Here is a 19571-nt window from a genome sequence, read left to right as displayed (position 1 = left end):
GTTGAGTTTGCATGCGAACGAGGATTGAAAATAAAGACATAAATTTCTCTCCATTGACATGTGGGCAGTTACTGTTGTAGAAGATAGACTACATCGGTGGTGAGAGGAGTCCAAACTCCAAACATATAAAACCTGCAGGACTCCGGCTCTCGAGGACCGCGTTTGGACACAACTGGACTAAATTGGTGGTGGTGGTGGTGTGTGTGTGTGTGTGTGTGTGTGGGGGTGACACGTTGTGGCGAAAAGCCCAGAGGAAAAAAAAAAAAGCTAGTTTTGATTTTGGGTGCAAAATAGAAGACAAATGACAAGATTTTTGTTCTGAAATCTTTTTGGTACAATGTTGTGCTGAGCTTTTCGAAACAATTTAAAATAACGACCCGGAAACATTTTGGAGCGTTTCCGGTATTTTGTTCTCGACGACAAATCAAAAGCGAAAGCGCGTCGGCACTGTTGTTGTAATTACGCGTTGTGTCCAGTAGGAGGCGCCCCGCCTTGTCCTCGGACCGTTTGCCTTTGCTAAGGAGTCTCGCGGACCGGACTCGCTCGCTGTCTCGGTCGGCATGAACCCGCTAGACGGCGAAGATGCGGACCTGCGGCGTCCGTGGGCCCGCTTCTCATCATGGCTCGAGTGCACGTGTGTGGTCACCTTTGACCTGGAGCTCGGACAAGCCATCGAGGTTCGGGCTGTTAGCTTAGCATCCTTAGCATGACCCATACTCGTAATGTGCAGGCAATGGAACTGAGTGTAGACAAACGGTGAATGAATGTAGTTATTGTTTTTGTTGGTGAAGGTGATAAACGAAATTATTCGTTATTTTTGCAGATGGTTTACCCTCCTGACGTAAAGTTAACCGAGAAAGAGGTGAGTCGATTTCAGTCTAGTTGTTCTTGAAGGAGGTCTAGTTTGCCAATTGATTGTTTTGGCCTCCAGAAAAGCAGCCTGTGCTACCTTTCCTTCCCGGACTCGTACTCAGGTAAATGCCTCATCTCACCCCAGTCTCTCCACCCTGGATCTCGATCCTTCCTGATGGAACTCAGCAGCACTTTAATTCTTTAATGTCAAACTGTTTCACCCTCATCTAGTCTTAATTTATTTATCCCCATATTGATCTTTACTGTTTTAGTTTACGTGCTCATAAATGCACCTTGAAATAAAATGGATGATGGTGCTTTGTTCCCCAGGATGCATTGGAGATACTCAATTCACCTTCAGGATGCGTCAGTCTGTCGGTCGCAGAAATTCCCGACTGGGCAACGACCTTTACAACAGGGACGCCCCCGCCGCCCTGCAGGTGACCCCACAAAGTGACACAAAAGATGAGGAATAATCATCAGTATTATTAAATAAAAAAGAGCCACTCAGGTTTACTTTGTCTCTCCTTAGAGCGAAGCATCTCATTTCTACGGTTACGTTTATTTCCGACAAGTCAAGGATGCGTCGGTCAAGCGAGGATACTTCCAGAAGGTGACGTGGCGCCACGCACATACCTGTATTTATTTATTTTTTTAAAAAAGGAGTGTCACATGATGCCGACATGCATTTCAGTCTTTGGTTCTGGTGTCGCGGCTTCCATTTGTTCAACTCTTCCATTCCGTGCTGCATATTATCGCGCCCGACTTCTTCCACAAATCAGAGCCCTGTCTAGAAACAGGTGATGTCAAACACACACAAAACATGTTGATGATGATGATGCCACCATCTGACATTTCTCCTCATGTGTGCAGTATGCAGGCAGATGGACCAATGGCCTTTCCTGGCCGCTGGGCTGACCTTTAACCTCCCGCTGATGGGCGTAGTCTTACAGGTGAGGCCAGCGTAAGAGCTTTTAGTCCGGAAGCTCATTTGCTGACTAGATTTTTGTCCTCAGGTCAGAATTCCATGCCAGAAGGACAAAGTGGGAAGTCCAGTGAGAGCTTCGCTCAAGGAGGTCAGAAATTTGTTCTCCTTCACTCATTGGCCTCATCCCGTTTGTTGTCGTGTTGCCAGATGGCGAGTCCAATCCTTGCGTCGCTCTTTCGCACACTTGAGACTGAATTTAGATTTTGGAGCTTTTGACTTGATGAGGTGTTTTGTTAACTCATTGGTCTTCTTCATATAAAAAGAACACATACAGCTAAAACGACATTAATGAGCTGACTTGGGATTGAATTGGGACTTGGGTAGGACTTGCCACATGCACTTGTTCTCTTTTCTGGTTCTGTTTGTGCAAGGCCATCAATTTTGAGTTCATTTTTTGAAGTCTGCATGTATTCATGTATCGAAAATGACCAAAAAGCCACAAATGTGCGTTTCCTCTGAAATGGTGGAACCGACGTTTTTTTTTCCCCCACCAGAAAAGCGACTTTTAATTCTTGTTTATCCTTATACAGCACATGATTATTCCATACTTGGACTGTGTAGCAATTTTAGGATCAACATGCAAAACTTGTAATTCGACAACTTTGATTTATTTGACAGAAAAGAGCTTTCAAAATCAATGAAAACTCTCACCGAAGAGATCCACCAAAACTGTTGTTTAGAAAGTTGGAGGTGTTGCAACTCTCCAGGATTTAGTTGATCTTTAAAATGTTACAATGCTGATAAAAATATTTTAGCAATAAATATTTAAATCAAGTCAGAAAAAAAAAAAAAGAGGATGCAACCCGCAGTTCAAAAGTCACTAAAGTCTAAAGATTTTGAACCATAAGTGATGAAAACGAATTTAGTCGTGAAAGTTAACAGAGTCAATCTCAATTAACATGTTTAAAAACGTAATTAAATCCGGGTATGCAATATTTCTGAAATGGGTCTTTAAGACTGTGATCTATAGCATCCGTTAAAAATGATTTTGAAGTCTTTGGTCATTCCTTTCAATTGGGAGGCAAAAAGGGAAATTGTACTGTACTGCACTGTAACTGCTCTTCCGTAAAAAGCGGCAGAAATCTAACATTTGCTCTTCCTTCTGCCCCTTTTCATTCAAATTGTGTTTTCATGTAAATATTCTGCTGTTCTTCTTATGCCATTATATAAATAAAGAAGTGACAAGATGAGCATTACAAATTAAATGAGGGCCCTTTTTGAAAGTGAAAGCAACTTTTGAGGCTGATTAATGTGAAGGTTTTTGAAATAACTAATTTGCTGAAATGACCTTTAATGATATATTTTTTTTCATTAATAATGAATGATATTCATGTAAAGACACTGTTAATAAATATGACGGTACCAATTTGTATCTGTGATGTTGACCTTCAGAACGTGGTACCAACGCCGACTCTGCTGCCGCCCGTGCACGAGCTGGACCTCTTCAGGTCATTTCCGTTTCCTGTTTCTTATCTGACTGCTTGCGTTCACCGGTGACATCAGTCATCAGCTGACCTTTGACCCGTGCAGGTGTTTCGAGTCGGTCTTGATCCATCTGCAGATGTTGTGGGAACTCGTTTTGCTGGGTGAACCCTTGGTCGTCATGGCGCCGTCTCCCGCCGTCTCCTCGGAAACCGTTTTGGCGCTCGTCAGGTACCTGGTCCGGCCTCCACCTGAGCAATGGCCAATCGGAGGGCATGCTGCGGGGTTGTCACGGTAACCGTTGAACCTGCGTAACTGCATCCTCAGCTCCATTGCTCCGCTCAAGTTCTGCTGCGATTTCCGTCCGTACTTCACCATCCACGACAGCGAATTTCGAGAGTACACCACCAGGACGCAGGCGCCGTGAGTATGAGCGAGCGCTCGAGTCCGGTCAGCCTCGCCGTTCGTACTCAAGCTGTGCTGACTCGTTCAGGCCCAACGTGATCCTGGGCGTGACCAACCCATTTTTCATCAAGACCTTCCACATCTGGCCTCACGTGCTGCGACTGGGAGAGAACACAAAGATGTCAGGTGACGTAACGCTTTCGTCCCATTGGTCATCATCTGTGGCGGCCGAGCAGATCCGCGATCAACCGCCGCCGTGTTCTCTCGTCTCCTTTCAGGCGACGTCCCCAAGCAGCTCAAAATCAAGAAAGTGGCCAAACTCAAGACGCTTGACACCAAACCAGGTCTGTGGGCAAGTTATCTTTTATGCGTTTCCTTGTGCATTCATATGTTGATTGTCGTTGATTGCGCAGGAGTATTCACGGCCTATAAGAGCTTCCTGCTGAAAGACAAGGTCCTCATCAAGCGTCTGTTGAAGGTAAGCGCGGCCGGCTGGAGCAGGAAATGAAGCCAAGTCAAATGCCTGTGTGAGAGCGGCACCTTTCCTTTTCCGCAGGGCATCCAGAGGCGGCGGCCATCCGAGGCGCAGAGCGCCATCTTGAGGAGACACTTTTTAGAGCTGACTCAGAGCTTCATCATCCCACTGGTAAGACCAATGAGACCATCATGGCCACCCGAAAACATAACAGTAAACCGCGATATCGCCAATCACGACTCAGCTGTTTTCTGAAGCTGAGCCGTGATTGGCTGTTACCTGAGCAAATTTGATGGCATTTTCAGTCAACAGCAAGTGGGAAAATGGCCGCCGCTGAAGAAAATCTTTGGGTTAACTTGTCCTTTTATGGACTGCAATTTGATGGCCGACCCGATTATCAGGAGAAAACCACTTGTAACATGCTGTCAGACCAAAAGATAATCTCTTGAAACATAAGGTTGACGGACATTTGACATTGGTTGAAGCGGCGCCAAATACGGACAAAAATTTGTGCTGGTACCTGACCCAGTGTGACCTTTGTCAGGAGCGCTACATGGCCAGCCTGATGCCGCTGCAGAGGTCCGTCACGCCTTGGAAGGTAAACGACACCGAGCATGGCATTCACATCAGGTCTTGGGCGTGCACTCATGTTGGATTTTGTGCAGACGCCACCGCAGATTCGATCCTTCAGTCAGGATGAGTTCATGTCCATGCTGGAGCGCGGTGGTCCACAGCTGACTTCAACCCTGCGAGGTGATTGGACGGGACTGTACAGGTAGGGCCGTCGTGGCGGGACGCCGGTCGTCACGAAGACTTGGGTTTCCCTCACGTCCGACTTGGCGCTGCCCGCAGGAAATTCTTCAAGTCTCCCAATTTCGACGGCTGGTACCGCCACCGTCTGCGAGAGATGACTCGCAAACTGGAGAGTCTCCACCTGGAGGCCATCTGTGAGGCCGTGAGTAGTCATCGCCATAGCAACGAGACTTTCCAACCCGTCCCCGCGCTGACAAACGTGTGGTGTCACTCAGGACCTGCTGGGATGGACTCGCGACAAGTCTGAAGTGGAGATTGTCGACTTGATTCTGAAGCTGCGAGAGAAACTGGTGAGTTTGTGTCCAATTATTTATTTTTTTAAATAGTTTAAAGCCACTCAGACTTGTGACTCCTTTTCAGATGAAAGCCGGAAAGCAGCAGCTGCAGGTGCGAGATGACGTTTTCAACAAATTGGAATCGTTCATCGCATCCATCATGAGCTTGTTGCCGCAAGACCTGCAACACGTGCTCAACGCACAATAACACACGCACTCATGTCGGGTCAGTGAATGCAGCACGCGATGAAGACGTTACGAGCTTCTTGCCACCGTGCAGTGGAAATGTCGCGCGCATGAGGCCCAGTGAGTAAATGATCAAGTCACCATTGATTCAGTGAAAAGTGGAAGTTTTATTGGAATGTTTGAATAAAAAAAAAAAAAAAAAGATCTTCATGAAATGCCTCGTTTGTGACCGCTTGGTCATCTTTTGTGGCTGCTCCACCACGGCGCCCCCTGCTGCCTGAGGACCGAATGCTTCTCCTGCGGACTGAAGTGAAGGATGCTGAGGATGGCGTTGAGCGTCTGCTGCCGGCCGCTGGGGTCCGGCAGCGTCAGGAACTTGTAGATGACGTTCTTCAGGTACTCCACGTTGGAGCCCTCGCGCTTCTGCTCGCGGACCAGCTTGTCCAGCTGCGCTCGGAGCTCGTCCATCTCGTCGTCGTGGCGTTGGGCGCTGGCCGCCAGTTTGCCGTGCAGCCGGTGGACATCGTCCTCCAGTTGGCGCTTCTGCCGCCTCAGGCCCGCCGCCTCCACTTCCTTTCGGGCCAGCTGCTCGGCATAGAGAAGCAGCGCGGGTTCTGAGGGCGCAGCGTTCCGCAGAGCTCGTCCGATGGCATCCGCCTCGCGCTCCTCCTCTGTGCCGACGTCCTCTTCCGAAAGCCTTCGGGCGAGCGAGGTGGGAGCGGGCGCCGCGGCTCGCAGGAGCTCCAGCTCCCGGTCCTTCTCGTCCAGCAGCGCCACGGTCCTCTCCCGCTGTTTGTGCAGCTCGGCCTCCAGACGCAGCAGCTCGTCGCGGTGCGCCGCCTGGCCGCGCTCGGCTTCCTGTCGCTGGCAGCGCAACAGCGCCGTCACGTGCTGCTGCTGTTGCTGCAGCTGGCAGCGGTGCGCGGCCGCCGCCTTGTCGCTCTCCACGCGCAAGCTGATGTACTTCTCCCTCAGGTCGGACAGTTGCTCACGGGCCTCCTCCAGCTCGCGGGCCACGCAGCTGTCGTTGGCAGCGTTGTTCTTGGATGCCGCCTACATAGAAAGATAGTGGAATATATTATACAGCTAGTTGATTTGCGATGAAAAAAAAACCTCAAGAGACTTGTGAGAAATACATGTAGCGACAATGTAGCTATAGTCTAATCATTTGACAATTCCTTAGTGGTTAATGAGACTAATTATGAAATGAAAAGGCAGGCTGGGGACGGATTCATTCTTAATTTAAACTTTACTCATCATGAATGGCAGCTAGAGCGCCAACACTTCCTGATTCCCTATCAGCTGACTAGCACTAACCAATCAGAAGCGAGCATACTTTAGGTAAATGCAAGTGATTGACGGAGAGAAGCAGATTTGACAGATTACTCTTCTACAAAAAAACAAATGTATGGATGTGTAAATAATTCTGGAAAGATAAATGTACATGTAAATATACATTTTAACAAATTAACTTAAATGCTTGATCCTCAGGATGTGGACTTTCGCAAAGTGTGGCGTCTTTGTCGCTGGCTGTACCCAATGCTTCAAAGAATGCGAATGCTTTTGGTTAATCTCTGCTATCTCTTTATTTGAAAACCCGACCGAAAAGTATTGGCGCAAACATTCAAGTAGTACGCTATGTGTATTTCTCCAAAGTTTCTGAGTTTTTTTATCTTGCAAATTTGCATTTTTTTTTCCTCGGCATAGTGCCCCTGCTCTCTTTTTAAAAAAAAATAAAAAAAATCTTCATACGTGGCTCTAATACGTCGTCGTCAAGAAGTACATCTTACAAGTGAGGTAAAAATTCTATTTCAACTAGTACATACAGCAGTTTTGCTCGTGATCCTACCAGAAGGCAAACATTCTGCTAGTGATGACAATACGCATGCTAATACAAGATTTCCTTCCCGCAGACCTTTGCTCGTAGCTTATAGCGCTCCAACTCATCCTTCAGTTGCCGCAGCTCCACCTGACACGCGACGTCTTGGACGGGTTCCAGCTCGCTCGGATTCCCGGCATGCGGGTTCCTCTGAGCGGCCAGCAGCAGCTTCTTCGCCTTCTCCAACTTGTCCTTCAGGACCGTCACGTCCAGTTGAGAGTCGTCAGGGCTCGGGTCGTATGCGGACCTGCTGGAGACTAGCGTTTGGTTCTCCTTGTCCAGTTGTGTCATCCGTTCTCGGAGCCTCTGAGCCATCTGCTGCTCTTGCTGCCTCGCCTTCTCGCAAGAACCCAGAAGGTCTGACAGCTCAGACACGCGCTGCTCCAGACCGCCCACTCGGAGCTCCGCGGCATGAGCACGCGCCACCTCCTGACACAACTGTGTATGCACACACACGCGTGACGTTATGCTGCTCCAACATGTGAGAGGACCTCAGCTTTCGCCTAGGGTGATGTGAGACCTACCTTGTGGTTATGGTTGTGGATCTGGTCCTGCAGGCTCTTCTTGAGCTGGCTTAGTTCCTGTTGTAGCTGCTCCACCAGCCCGGGGTCCGCTTGCTCACGTTCCTCCTCGGCCGCCCGCAGTTTCCTCCTCAGCTGGTCGCGCTCCTCGCCAGTCTGCTTCAAGAGCGCCTCCAAGTCGGCCCCGCGGTCCACGGCGTGCGCCGCCTCCAGGAAGTTGGTCTCAGCCTCGTGCAGGCGAAGCTCAGCGTCCTGCCGCAGGTCCCGTTCCTGCTGCAGGATCTTCTGCAGCTCCTGCAGCTGCTGCAACTGGTCGCTTTGTTCCTGCTCGCGCTCGTGCTGCTGCGTGATGACGCGGGCGCGGCTCTCCGCCAGCTGCTGATGGAGGCCTTGGACCTCGGCCTGCTGCTGTGCGCTCGTGGCGATGAGGCGCTCCTGCAGGTCGTCCACTTCCTGTTTGAGCTGGCGCTTGTCGGCCTGGAAGCTGGCCTCCATGCGTGACTTCTCTTGCGTCACGGTGGCCAGCGCGCTGGTCAAAGTGCCCAGTTGGTTCTTCAAATGAACCTTCCTGCGTTCGGCTTCACCGTTGTGAGTGGCCGCGGCCTGTTGCTGCTCCGCCGCTATGCCACCGGCTTCGGACCCGCTAGTACTTCCAGTTTCTGACGCATCTTCCTCATTTGTGTCCTTATCCGTTTGTAGGGCATCTAAACCGTCCCCATATTCCTGAAGGACTGCAGCCCGCTCGCATAGCTGCTGGTTCACATCTGCATCCGGGGACATGCTCAAGACTTTTAGACTAGCCTCCAGGGCCTCCTTTTCCTTCAGCAGACTCTTGTACGCATGGACCACATCCTTGAAGCGGCTCTGGTACTGGGCCAGCTGCTTCTTTTGAGACTCGACCGTTTCTAGAAGCTCCTTCCTGCTGGGGCCGCCCCCAAAACTCATTCCAAACTTCTCCATGATTGATTCCCCTCGGAGTGATCAAACTGGATCCGTCTCAGCTATGCTGAAGCCACCATCGGACTGCTGTAAGGATAAAGGCAGCATGAAATGAGCACAGGAAGCAGGATCTATCTTTGTTTCCCAAACGTGGAGATAAACTCGTTCACACGGGGCAAGGCAATTATTAAAGCTAAATATGCTGACTTTGAAATTTTACACATTATTACCTCAAATGTGTCAATCTCGTGCTAAATGCGAGTTCAAAACTAAATACTGTAAGAAAGTTAAACAAACATAGCGAATCATCACGCCCAATAATCCTGTTCTTACCTGGTCCTTGTTGCATTTAAACAATAGTCTGTTTGAACTCGTGTACAGTATTTAAAAGCAGTAGCGTGGAAAAAAGAACACGGAGACTGGAACTCCTTGTCAACCGACTGCCATGTTGTTTTGAGCCGGAAGTGAGGTAGTTGCTGTTCACATTTTCGCGAGTTGGATTTGTTTGTTTGTTTTATTATTATCATTATTATTATTTTAAGAGGTCGTTACTCCCTAAAAAAGATTGAGTGACGTTGAGGAATTTTCACAGGGCGAGCTAGTAGATACTGCCCCTGTTTCGGAGAACGCCGAATGTGTAGAGTACAAATTTAAATAAAGTTTTCCCGTGCTTCGTTACGTCATTTGTTCCGCGTTGGCCTGGACGTGGCACAGAGGAGGAGCAGGAAGAAGGAAGAGACGAAGAGGTCCGAGCTTCTTCCAGCAAGTTTCGGGCTCACGGTTGGACCATTGGCCGAAGCCGAACGCGAAGAGCGCCCATCTCATCTCGGACGAAGACAAACTCTCTTGCGACGCTCGAGTCAAAATGGGCCTGACGATCTCGACGATGTTCGCCAGGCTCTTCGGCAAGAAACAGATGAGAATCCTGATGGGTGAGCGCCGCGAAGCTAACAGAAGCTAAACTGAGCTAACTCGTTAGCCGGGGAACTGTAAGCTTTGGAAGCCAGCGGCACTGCCGTGAAATTGAGTTTTTCTTTTTGATTTTCACGTGTTTTTTTTTCTTCTTTTGTTTGTTTTTTCCAATCCGAATGTCAGGCAGCAGCCGGGCAACATCACAAGCCTCCATCATGCCATAGAACGAGCCGGGATTAGCTGAGTTAGCTGTGAAAATACTTGAATGTGCTTTCTTGTGGCGTTTTCGTGTGTTCTCCTTGAAGTCCTTGCTGACTTTTGTGTGTTTTGCTGTCGTGACAGTGGGCTTGGACGCAGCTGGGAAAACGACCATTTTGTACAAACTCAAACTGGGAGAGGTTGTCACCACCATTCCTACTATCGGTAAGCAGGCGCGTATGACGTCAACTCGTCTGGTTGATTAGTTTGACTGTTTCTCCGGGTGTTCAAGCAAGAAATGATGTGGGGTGTACCCCACCTCTCAAGCAGGGATGGAAGCCAGTTTCCCCTCCATCTTAATGAGGACAAGAGCAACAGGAAATGGAAAAAGTCCTCTTGACTACCTCCAGATTTTCCTCATATTTCAGGTTTCAATGTGGAGACGGTGGAGTACAAGAACATCTGCTTCACTGTTTGGGACGTTGGTGGCCAGGACAAGATTCGACCTCTCTGGAGACATTACTTCCAGAATACACAGGTTAGTCAACGTTCCATTATCGCGGATATGTTGCACCCATATTCGCTGATGCTACCTGAGTGTTTCCCAAGTATTTCTTGTAAATTTGTCAAGAAAAGACTTGTTTTAGAAAATACTCATTCACGTAGGGGGTAACTCAAGTTCATACAAAAAATAAACATTGGGTAGGGTTCAAGCATTTTATGTTATTTCCAGCCACTTATTTAATCTATCAAGGTACTTCTCCCACACACGTGAAGATTTTGCCGGTAAACACATTTAAGATAGCAGCTCAATTCCTTCCGAACATTTACCGGGACAAATCTCTTCTCACATCTGGGACAGATCAATCTTGAAGATAGTCAGGGAGGAGCAAACTCGGGACAAAACTCCTAACTCCTCATTTGCACTCGCAGGGTCTCATCTTCGTGGTGGACAGCAACGACAGAGAGCGAGTGGCAGAGTCGGCTGAAGAGCTTGGAAAGATGGTTATGAGCCGAACACGCGGGTGATGTAGCGTGATGAGCCATGTGACTGATGTCGCCGTTGCGTCCGCAGATCCAGGAGGACGACTTGAAGGACGCCGTGCTGCTGGTGTTTGCCAACAAGCAGGATCTTCCCAACGCCATGACCGCCAGCGAACTCACCGACAAACTGGGCTTGAACGAAATGCGCGGCCGCACTGTATGTATCACGCCGTCGTCGATAAGCCGTCTGTATTAATTTGTGACGCGGTCTAACACTCTTATCTGCCCGTACTCAGTGGTACGTGCAGGCCACCTGTGCCACTCAGGGGACAGGCCTCTACGAAGGCCTTGACTGGCTGTCCAATGAGCTTGCCAAATAATGGACGATGCACACAAAACAGGAAGTGGCAGCGGGACAAGGAGGTCTGAAACTTCACAGGACTGTTTTCTCTTCTTTTTTTCTCATTTTATTTTATTTTAAATTATAAACGTGTCAGCTGGAGGCAACTTCTCGGACTCCTGTTTTGGGTTTTTTTTCTTCCTCTTCTTGCGTTCCTCGTGTTTGTTTTCCTACGCATGTTTTTACTCAGTCATGTGACAGGATGTGGGGAGGGGCGGGGCTCATAACCGACACGCAATGACCCCAAGACCTCATCGTTAATGTGAAATGCAATAAATGCGTTTTTCTTTGGGATTGTCTTTTTCTTTGTATGCAACCACTTTATTTATTAATCATTAAACACGAGCAATGCAAAATTTAATATTTTATTGAAAACATGACATCACGCTGGATTGGTGACTCTAAACGCTGATTGGTTCCTGCTGGTTGTGCTGACGTTTGACCACAAAAACCTTCTGACCCGAAACAGTCACCGTGTAAACGAAGTCCTCCAAGATAACTGAAGAGAAGACAAGAAGTTAGTCACACTGGGAGCGTGCGTGCGTGCGTGAGTGTTACCTGACATGCGTTTGAAGGGCACGTCGGCAGATCCCGCCAACCGGAAGCGGCTGGCCGTGCGTACCATTTGCATCATCACGCCAGCTGTGTGCTCATCATTTTCTAGCTCACCTGAAGACTAACACAAAACCGACATTTCCAACGTCTTCCATTACTCTCACCAAGTCAATACATCTCTTAATGCAACATCTGAGCTGTCACGTCTGCTGCAATCAGTCTGTGATACAGTCGTGAAAGTTATCCTTACTAAATGTTTACGTCTATATTACTGAAGAAATACTTTTGAAGGACTACATCATGTCCCAATGGCAGACGTACAGTAGCCGGTGGCTCACCGCAGTCAAAATCTGTGTCCACGTAGACTACACCTAAACTGAGTCATAGAAAGTGAAGTAGTCGTTGAATGTGGTCACTCACAGCCAAAACTCCGTCCTCACTGATGACGAGATAACCGAGCTGGTCCGGAATCCGCTCCAGACCCGCAGTCAGCGCTGCAGTCGTCTGCAACGACACAAACGGACCCAGTGGGCATTAAACAACACACTTGGACGTGAAGTATTGCCATTCAACGCTGGAAAGTGACTTGTCGGCGGTAAACGCACCATCTTTCTTCCTCCGTCTCCTATTTACACTTCGCCAAGACCTGCTGTCACTTCCGGGTTTTTCACGTGACCGCGAGTGCTTCACGAGCATCGGAGAAAAGGATTTCTCTTGCAAGCCGGAAGGAGAGTTGCTCGAGCACTTCATTTATACGATGACTAATACGCGACACTTCTGGTGTTTTAAAATTCACTGTGTGACGAAGAAGGGGAAAAAACAATTAGCGTATCTCATTACATGTGTTACTTTAATATGGTACGGATAACTAGCGTATTACCGCCATCTACTGGCCAACTTTAGTCTCACAGTAATAACGATAATGGCAATATCCATTTTAAGTTTTGATCTATTTGTCCTGGTATTAGACAACTGTGAACTGCTTCAAATGATAATGTAGCGTTTGGAAGAAGTTGGAAGCGTTATTGTTTGTACAATGGAAGCAAAAATGTTGGCGTTCGGTTTCGCGCTTCAGAAATAAAGTAAGTCGTCTGTCATCTTCCGAGCAGCAGGGGGCACCCGTGTACGTTCAGATGACACAAAAACGGAAGTGTTGGTCAGGGTCAGCCGACTGTCACATGATCTGCGATTGCTCGCTCGTCAGTTTTTGTTTTTGCCGTTTGTGCTCGTCCGATTTGTAATCTTAGTGTTGGCGATGGCCGGCCGCGGGAAGCTGATCGCCGTGATAGGCGACGAGGACACTTGCACCGGATTTCTCCTCGGTGGCATCGGTGAACTCAACAAGAACCGTAAACCGAATTTCTTGGTGGTGGAGAAGGACACGAGCATCACGGAGATCGAGGAGACCTTCAAGTAAGCGATGTGTTTATTCATACAAGAGTCATCCAGTCAGCATGAAAATGAAGCAGAATAATGAAACTCAGAGGCCTCGTTACAAGGGGCCAAAATTTTGCACGCATTCAGTACAACGTGAAGCCTTTCAAAATGTGTCCTTGTATGTGATGTATGCAATGCAGTTGGCTTTTGTCAAGCTTAACATGTCCGCCGAGGAAATGAAACCATATTTGTGGAACCGTCAGCATGCTAAATGAGTCATTGCTCATTGAAGATTATAACAGGCGGTAGTTCGGTAACACGCCACACGGTGGCGCCTCTTTGATTTGTTCAACCAGCAGGTGACTCATCCCTTGATTTTTATTCGTGTACCGTTTGCAGTCTTTTCTCCCATTGGTAATCCCAATCGAACTTTCCCCGCTAACAAGAATTCACTTCTTGTAATTTGACGAGCCATTTGGAGCCAAGACAAATGCGCAAGAGCCCAGTTCGGTCTGAGGTGACCATTTGTGTTTCTGGGTTGTCAGGAGCTTCCTGGCTCGTAACGACATCGGTATCATCCTCATCAACCAGTTCATCGCCGAAATGATCCGCCACGCCATCGACGCACACATGCAATCGATCCCGGCCGTGTTGGAGATCCCGTCCAAGGAGCACCCCTACGACGCTTCCAAGGACTCCATCCTGCGGCGGGCTAAGGGCATGTTTTCGGCCGATGACTTCCGATGAAAAGTCACATACTCCAATGTTAAAATAATTGCTATTTCTTGTTTGCTGCTTCACATGAAGTGAAAAGGGTGTTGTGTTATGTTGTGTCTTAAATTATTATAAAGTGATCAATGTTGTGACCAACGCATGTGTACTTTGTACTTTTTTTTTTTTTTAACCACTTTTACCAGTTTTTAAATTTTCGATGTTCATTAAAATAAAACAATAAGCTTATGGTCATACGGAGGCGCATCATCAAAACCGCCAATGAAAGAATTTAACAAAAGAAGAGGCGCTTCGAGGTCAAGAATCCGTGTGGGTGGAGTCAAACGGTTAAATCTGCCCCAGGTTGAGCCACGCCTCGGAAATGCTCTGCTGTATGGAGAGAAATTTGTGTCTTTATTTTCAATCAAACAAAAAAGGAATTTGCAATCAAAAAAAAATTTCAATCAAACAAAAAGGGGATTTGCAACCTCAAATAAATTTTAATCAAACAAAAAAGGGTTTTCATATAAAATAAAAATTTGCAAACAAAAAAAAACATTTCAAACATGGATTTGTATTTTAATAAAATCTTTTGCAAACATTTTTTTCGTTTTGTTTGCGAATCTGTTTTTTGGTTGCGAATCTGTTTTTTGATTGAAACCTGTTTTTTGGTTGCGAATCTTTTTCTGTGTTGTGTGGGCGGGGTCCTCCGTTCAACCGATGATAGAAGCCTTGTCATTGGTCAGCTTGGAAGCCGCTGCGACAACTTTCATTGGTCAGATAGGAATGGGGGTGTGACAATGTTCGTCTGACTATTTCCTGGTTCATTTTGTCCAGTCGCCGCCAGCATCGAGGTAAATATAAACCCCCCCCTCACTTCTAGTTTTCCGTTTTGTTTATCTGACATTTATCTAAAAGCAACCCTTGATCTATCGTTTATCCGGTGATTTGTTCTAACCATTACAATTAACGTAATCACTCACTCAGCATTGCTTAGCCATGTTAGCTAGCTAGGTAACTGATGGTCCGATACATGTCAGTCATGAACAGGGCCGGCCCAGGCTACAGGCGAGCTCGGCGGTCGCCTAGGGCGCCATCTTGTGGAGGGGGCGCCAAATTGCAGAAAGGAAAAAAAAGAAAATTAAAAAAACAAACACAAAAAGAAGCTGTGGTAAACAATCCTTAAGTGTCATCTTCACCAGAGGCTACTGAATGTAAGTGCATGGATGGTGCATTTAATACAAACAGCCATAATTTCTGACATTGTATTCTATCATAATGAAAAAAAGGATTTGTTTTCCCTGCTTTAACACCAAAATAATTTGAAGTGATGTATTTTGTTTCATGTACAGCTGAAGCAACAGTCAAGCACCAATCAGCAGTACTTTGAGTGACACAAAGCTCGATCTTCTAGATCCAGGTGACTATTTCAGTTATATCAGCTATTGCTGCATCATGTACAGTGCTCAGCATATATGAGTATACCACCTTTGAAAAATGTAAAGATTTTGTTCAATATCTCCCCGCGACCCTTGTGAGGAATAAGCGGTCAAGAAAATGGATGGATGGATGTTCAATATCTCAATAAACAGAAGAACAATTTCCAAAATATTGACAAAATGTTTTCTGTAGAATACGCACTTGACTCACAACATGAAAGTAAGGTTGTAATAGGATGCATAGATTACAAAATCTTCAATTTAATCAAATTAACTAATGCAAAGAAGAAAAAAAAGCAACCCACAACAAAAACGACTACATCTAGTATTTTCTATGAGCTCCATGACTGTTATGGGTAGCAACATGTCTGCTAGGCCTGGAATTAACAAGCCTTTTTCTCGGGGTCTACTTATTTGTGCAATATGTACTCTCATAAATTAAAAAAACAAAAAACTCTTAGCAGAGATGCAGTCATTTCTTACCTGGCCAAAATCCAATATGTCAAGCATGGAACTTTTAGTTTTTCTAGAGGAGAAAAAACTTAGAGAAATCTATCCCAACATGTGGGTAGCACTCAGAGTGGCCGCTACCATACCAGTGACTGTAGCATCAGCTGAGAGATGCTTTTCCAAGCTTAAACTAATAAAAAACTATTTAAGGTCTACCATGTCACAAGAACGGCTAACTAGAGTGGCACTTATCAGCATCAATCAAGAAGTATCCAGGCAGCTATCCTTTGACGCACCAATTGATGCCTTTGCTGCAAGGAGGTCCCGGCGTGCACTATTTTAAGTATTTGCCGTTATGTTCCTAAGTTATTTAGTGAAGTTTTTTTGCACACTATTCACATTATCTGTGAATCACCTTATTGCCAAAGTTTTACGATATATCAAAGTTTGTATATTGATACATTTACTATTTTTTGTATCTTACACAATTATTAAAGGAAGGCTCCTTTAATTTTACATGTATGGCTTGATTGGCAGTAAATAGTTAGTATAGCTACGAAACATGCATAAGAGCTGAAGAATACACTCCTATATTGATTTATTTAACTTTTTTCAACATAGAAGTACTTCCGTGTTGCAACGCCCCGAAGTGGTGACGTCACTAGTGTGTATACTCGCTTGGGGAACAGTAGTTCACGCAGACATAACAACGAGGAAGACACAAACGTCAGTTATGCCTTACTGTATTGCAAAATTTTGCAAGGCGTCGGCAAGGAAAAACCCGCGAGAGACCCCCCCCCCCCCAAAAAAAAAAAAAAAAAAAAGCTACTTGAGTAGACAATGGTTTGTTTTCTAAGTGCTGTCAACCTCCCGAAGGACAAGCAGGCGTGCGCGCAGCGAACATTTCAGGCATGAGGACTTCGAATATATGTTACAATTTGAGATGGGGTACGCCACACGCCTAATACTAAAGCCCAACGCAGTACCGAGTATCTTTAAAGAACCAGACGTGGGAAATAATCAAGCCGATGGAGGAGCCGCAACTGCTAGCAACACGGAGCCTTCACTCTCACAACAGCCGGCACAAATCGAGGTCTTACTACGGCCACTGAAAGATCTCGGAGAAGCGAAGCAAATTTAAAGCGAAAGGTAGGCATGTTTCGGGGGTGGGGGGGCATTGGTTATTATACTGCACGGACTGTTTTATTTCATAATTCATTTGAAGGTGGCCAACGCAGGGGCACGTCGGCACGTTACCGTAATGCACAGTATTAACAATCGTTGGGGCGGCTGGCTTGACTTCGTCTTTTCGAGTGGCGGCTGGCCTGACCGCAGTGGGACGCTACGCAAAAAAGAAAAAAAAAACAGCTAGGGGAGGTTGGGTGCTGTAACGACGATACATTTAATTTTACTATTTTTTCTTTTTCCTGAAATATTTCGTCAGTTCCACACGTTTTGCATTGCTCGTACTGTGTGTCACTTTACCTGTTGGATATTTGCTCCTCCAAGACTTTTCTTCTTCACATCTTTCATCGCAACCAAAGCTATCCTGAGAATGTCTATTTAGTATTGCCATGTTGAATGTCTGATGTTCCAGGATGCAGTTGAGATTGTCCGCAAGGAACCGATCCTCGAGTTCTTTCATTTCCAGACAGCACACATTCATTAGCGGATTGTCCATTCCTGCAGCTCCCGCACGAGCACCACTCACCCCCCGCCTGATTCACTCGTTCGTCAAAGTTTATTTTGTGCCCGAAAAGACCATCTGGCGCCACAACTTTCACATCCAAGGCAGACTTTCCTTCGGTAGTGTTATTTTGTCGTGTTGGCTCGAAGCGATAAGGTTTAATCCTTCCGGGTTTGACGCTAGATGCACGGCTGCGTTGCATAGTGCTTCCATAGTGTAGCGTTTACACACTAGTGACGTAAACATCTGGGTTATTTAGTCACGTGTAACAAACATGCCGGCGTTCGATTCATTTTAACAATGGTTTAAAAGTTATTAAATGTACATAAAAAAATAATCACGTCACCAAATTAATTATTGAAAAAGTAGCAACTTTTTGCTACTAAAAATGGATCAATAAGTAAAGTGTCCCTTTAATGTACATAGTGAAAACATTTTGAGGTTTTAAATACTGTCATTTTGCAAAAATTGCAATAAAAAGTTGCATTGCTTTGTACTTCTGTTATTTTTCTTATTTTTGTTTGTTTGTGGAATTTGGTATTTATTGTGTGGTGTGCTATTAAATATATCTATAAATTTTGTGTGTGTGTGTGTTTTTTTATGGGATTGGGGGGGCTACCATGTACATTTTCGCCTAGGGTACCAAATCATGTAGGGCCGGCCCTGGTCATGAAGCTATGTTGTTGGCAGTCAAAACACAAATATACGACTCATTGGGATAGCGGTTAGTATGAAGGTTTTTTGTTTGTTTGTTTTGTTTTTTTTTAACTCCTAAAGAAACCTTTGCATTCGCTTTACATACAAGCAGGACTGGGAATCGAATTTATTTACACTAGCTGCTTCCCCTTAATTTTGGATGTTTGAAGTAGAGATTAAATTCGTGATAATTCTGTAATTATTATTTATTGGTCCTGGTTGTTTACTGTATGAGTCAGATTGAAACAGAAGGGGAATCTGAGTTGTAGGTGTACTTTTGCAATTACACTGACTAGATTTTTTATTTTAGAGTGCGAGCAGACCAAGGGGTAGAAAATGTAGACATAGCGAGATGCATGTTTACTGTAAGAGGAGCAGGCCAAGGCAGTTTTATTGCTGGTAAAAGCGTACATAACCAGAGGAAAAAACTTTATATGAGTAAAAGTTCTTGGAGTTACTGTAGCTTTCATAAATGTATTTGATATTACAGATCCAGCAAGCTGAAGAGACACGAAGAGACCATCACGGTGAACACGGGATCGTTATACCTGACATCCACTGTCGTTTACCTGAGGAAAGACTTGTTGCTTTACGGCAAATCAATCCAAACAAGGATTCCTTGAGTTTTGGTCGCGTCATTTATTTGCAGACTCTCAATGTTGCTTCTAGTGCTAGTGTCTCGCGGCCCAAAGGGTCATTTAAATTTATGTAAAAAATGAAAATAAATTCCTGTGTAAAACAGTTTGACTTTTATTTCATAAAAAAAGCATGCATATGAACTAACAACCAGTCAATTATTCAGCATTTTATAGATTTTATACAGACATTTTTCTCAAGAATTGATTGGCCTCCCAACAAGAAATCAAGAAAGCTCAGAAAATGAACTGTTAAACTTAAAACAAACATTTTGGTAGGAACAGCCTGTAATTACTCAAAAAAATTAAATGGATGTGATTTTTTTTTTTTTTGCCCTTTCAATTACACTGTGTCAAATCTGGCATCAAAGGTGATAGCAGTCAGTAGATGTGATTTAAAGGAATGGTAATCACTCATATGAGCAGTTGGAAATGTAATGGTGTTTGTGCAGGGGGTAACATAATGTGTGACCTGGCATTTGTACCTCACAATTGTGGTCAAAGTTTATTGATATTTTAAATTGCTCTCTGTCTGACATAAGCAGGTGCTTGTGGCCCTGCTCAGTTATCCACAGCATCACCTCATGAAGAGAGGTGACCAACCACCAACTTCATCTTCTGCATCTAAAAAGTAAAGAAAAGTGTGCTTGAATTAAGTACCAAACATGTAAAAAAAAAAAATTCTGACAAAGTTATGTTTGACACATGTTTTGAACATTATTGAAACAGGAAAACTACAATGAAACAATCACAGGAACTAAATGTATTTATA

General features: G+C 45.6%; 5 protein-coding genes across 6 annotated transcripts; 3 read left to right on the top strand and 2 right to left on the bottom strand.

Moving 5' to 3' along the window:
* Nucleotides 1-374: 374 nt before the first annotated feature.
* On the top strand, nt 375-5606 carry dennd6b (DENN/MADD domain containing 6B). 2 transcript variants are annotated; one of them, XM_077500312.1, is made up of 20 exons: nt 375-677; nt 824-862; nt 932-974; nt 1183-1292; nt 1385-1465; nt 1547-1652; nt 1726-1805; nt 1869-1928; nt 3233-3288; nt 3371-3493; nt 3590-3685; nt 3756-3853; nt 3946-4011; nt 4081-4145; nt 4224-4313; nt 4687-4740; nt 4808-4917; nt 4995-5097; nt 5171-5245; nt 5316-5606. In XM_077500312.1, the coding sequence occupies exons 1-20, from the start codon at nt 561-563 to the stop codon at nt 5436-5438; spliced, it is 1695 nt and encodes a 564-aa protein (XP_077356438.1). In that variant the 5' UTR covers nt 375-560; the 3' UTR covers nt 5439-5606. The 2 variants fall into 2 exon arrangements, with proteins under 2 accessions (XP_077356438.1, XP_077356439.1); XM_077500313.1 differs by lacking the exon at nt 932-974 and having other exon boundaries at nt 611-677.
* On the bottom strand, nt 5564-9956 carry gcc1 (GRIP and coiled-coil domain containing 1). Its single transcript, XM_077500310.1, has 4 exons — nt 9089-9956; nt 7820-8842; nt 7332-7733; nt 5564-6469 (listed from the first exon to the last, which is right to left on the bottom strand). Exons 2-4 carry the CDS (start codon nt 8774-8776, stop codon nt 5654-5656), a joined length of 2175 nt encoding a protein of 724 aa, XP_077356436.1. The 5' UTR covers nt 8777-8842; nt 9089-9956; the 3' UTR covers nt 5564-5653.
* Nucleotides 9311-11541, top strand: LOC144003768 (ADP-ribosylation factor 4). Its single transcript, XM_077500315.1, has 6 exons — nt 9311-9687; nt 10010-10090; nt 10294-10403; nt 10799-10870; nt 10941-11066; nt 11146-11541. Exons 1-6 carry the CDS (start codon nt 9621-9623, stop codon nt 11227-11229), a joined length of 540 nt encoding a protein of 179 aa, XP_077356441.1. The 5' UTR covers nt 9311-9620; the 3' UTR covers nt 11230-11541.
* A 59-nt stretch (nt 11542-11600) lies between these two features.
* Nucleotides 11601-12544, bottom strand: lamtor4 (late endosomal/lysosomal adaptor, MAPK and MTOR activator 4). Its single transcript, XM_077500317.1, has 4 exons — nt 12410-12544; nt 12225-12308; nt 11808-11925; nt 11601-11748 (listed from the first exon to the last, which is right to left on the bottom strand). The coding sequence occupies exons 1-4, from the start codon at nt 12410-12412 to the stop codon at nt 11651-11653; spliced, it is 303 nt and encodes a 100-aa protein (XP_077356443.1). The 5' UTR covers nt 12413-12544; the 3' UTR covers nt 11601-11650.
* Nucleotides 12545-12913: 369 nt separating this feature from the next.
* Nucleotides 12914-14051, top strand: atp6v1f (ATPase H+ transporting V1 subunit F). Its single transcript, XM_077500316.1, has 2 exons — nt 12914-13217; nt 13727-14051. Exons 1-2 carry the CDS (start codon nt 13060-13062, stop codon nt 13926-13928), a joined length of 360 nt encoding a protein of 119 aa, XP_077356442.1. The 5' UTR covers nt 12914-13059; the 3' UTR covers nt 13929-14051.
* Nucleotides 14052-19571: the final 5520 nt, after the last annotated feature.

This window comes from Festucalex cinctus, chromosome 16 (assembly GCF_051991245.1).
Source record: "Festucalex cinctus isolate MCC-2025b chromosome 16, RoL_Fcin_1.0, whole genome shotgun sequence".
Taxonomy (NCBI): domain Eukaryota; kingdom Metazoa; phylum Chordata; class Actinopteri; order Syngnathiformes; family Syngnathidae; genus Festucalex; species Festucalex cinctus.
Note: the sequence above shows the minus strand (reverse complement) of the source record. Positions and strands in the feature narration are given on the sequence as shown.

Excerpts from the sequence above, each read along its gene's own strand:
- dennd6b (XM_077500312.1), top strand. The coding sequence starts at position 561 with ATGAACCCGCTAGACGGCGAAGATGCGGACCTGCGGCGTCCGTGGGCC. Across the intron at positions 4,012-4,080 it reads GACGCTTGACACCAAACCAG|GAGTATTCACGGCCTATAAG; the intron begins GTCTGTGGGCAA and ends TTGATTGCGCAG. Across the intron at positions 4,314-4,686 it reads AGAGCTTCATCATCCCACTG|GAGCGCTACATGGCCAGCCT; the intron begins GTAAGACCAATG and ends GACCTTTGTCAG.
- gcc1 (XM_077500310.1), bottom strand. The coding sequence starts at position 8,776 with ATGGAGAAGTTTGGAATGAGTTTTGGGGGCGGCCCCAGCAGGAAGGAG. Across the intron at positions 7,734-7,819 it reads TCCACAACCATAACCACAAG|TTGTGTCAGGAGGTGGCGCG; the intron begins GTAGGTCTCACA and ends GTGCATACACAG. Across the intron at positions 6,470-7,331 it reads GCTATAAGCTACGAGCAAAG|GCGGCATCCAAGAACAACGC; the intron begins GTCTGCGGGAAG and ends CTTTCTATGTAG.
- LOC144003768 (XM_077500315.1), top strand. The coding sequence starts at position 9,621 with ATGGGCCTGACGATCTCGACGATGTTCGCCAGGCTCTTCGGCAAGAAA. Across the intron at positions 10,091-10,293 it reads CACCACCATTCCTACTATCG|GTTTCAATGTGGAGACGGTG; the intron begins GTAAGCAGGCGC and ends CTCATATTTCAG. Across the intron at positions 10,871-10,940 it reads CTGAAGAGCTTGGAAAGATG|ATCCAGGAGGACGACTTGAA; the intron begins GTTATGAGCCGA and ends TTGCGTCCGCAG.
- lamtor4 (XM_077500317.1), bottom strand. Across the intron at positions 11,926-12,224 it reads GTGAGGACGGAGTTTTGGCT|TCTTCAGGTGAGCTAGAAAA; the intron begins GTGAGTGACCAC and ends GTTTTGTGTTAG. Across the intron at positions 11,749-11,807 it reads GCCCTTCAAACGCATGTCAG|TTATCTTGGAGGACTTCGTT; the intron begins GTAACACTCACG and ends TCTTCTCTTCAG.
- atp6v1f (XM_077500316.1), top strand. The coding sequence starts at position 13,060 with ATGGCCGGCCGCGGGAAGCTGATCGCCGTGATAGGCGACGAGGACACT. Across the intron at positions 13,218-13,726 it reads GAGATCGAGGAGACCTTCAA|GAGCTTCCTGGCTCGTAACG; the intron begins GTAAGCGATGTG and ends CTGGGTTGTCAG.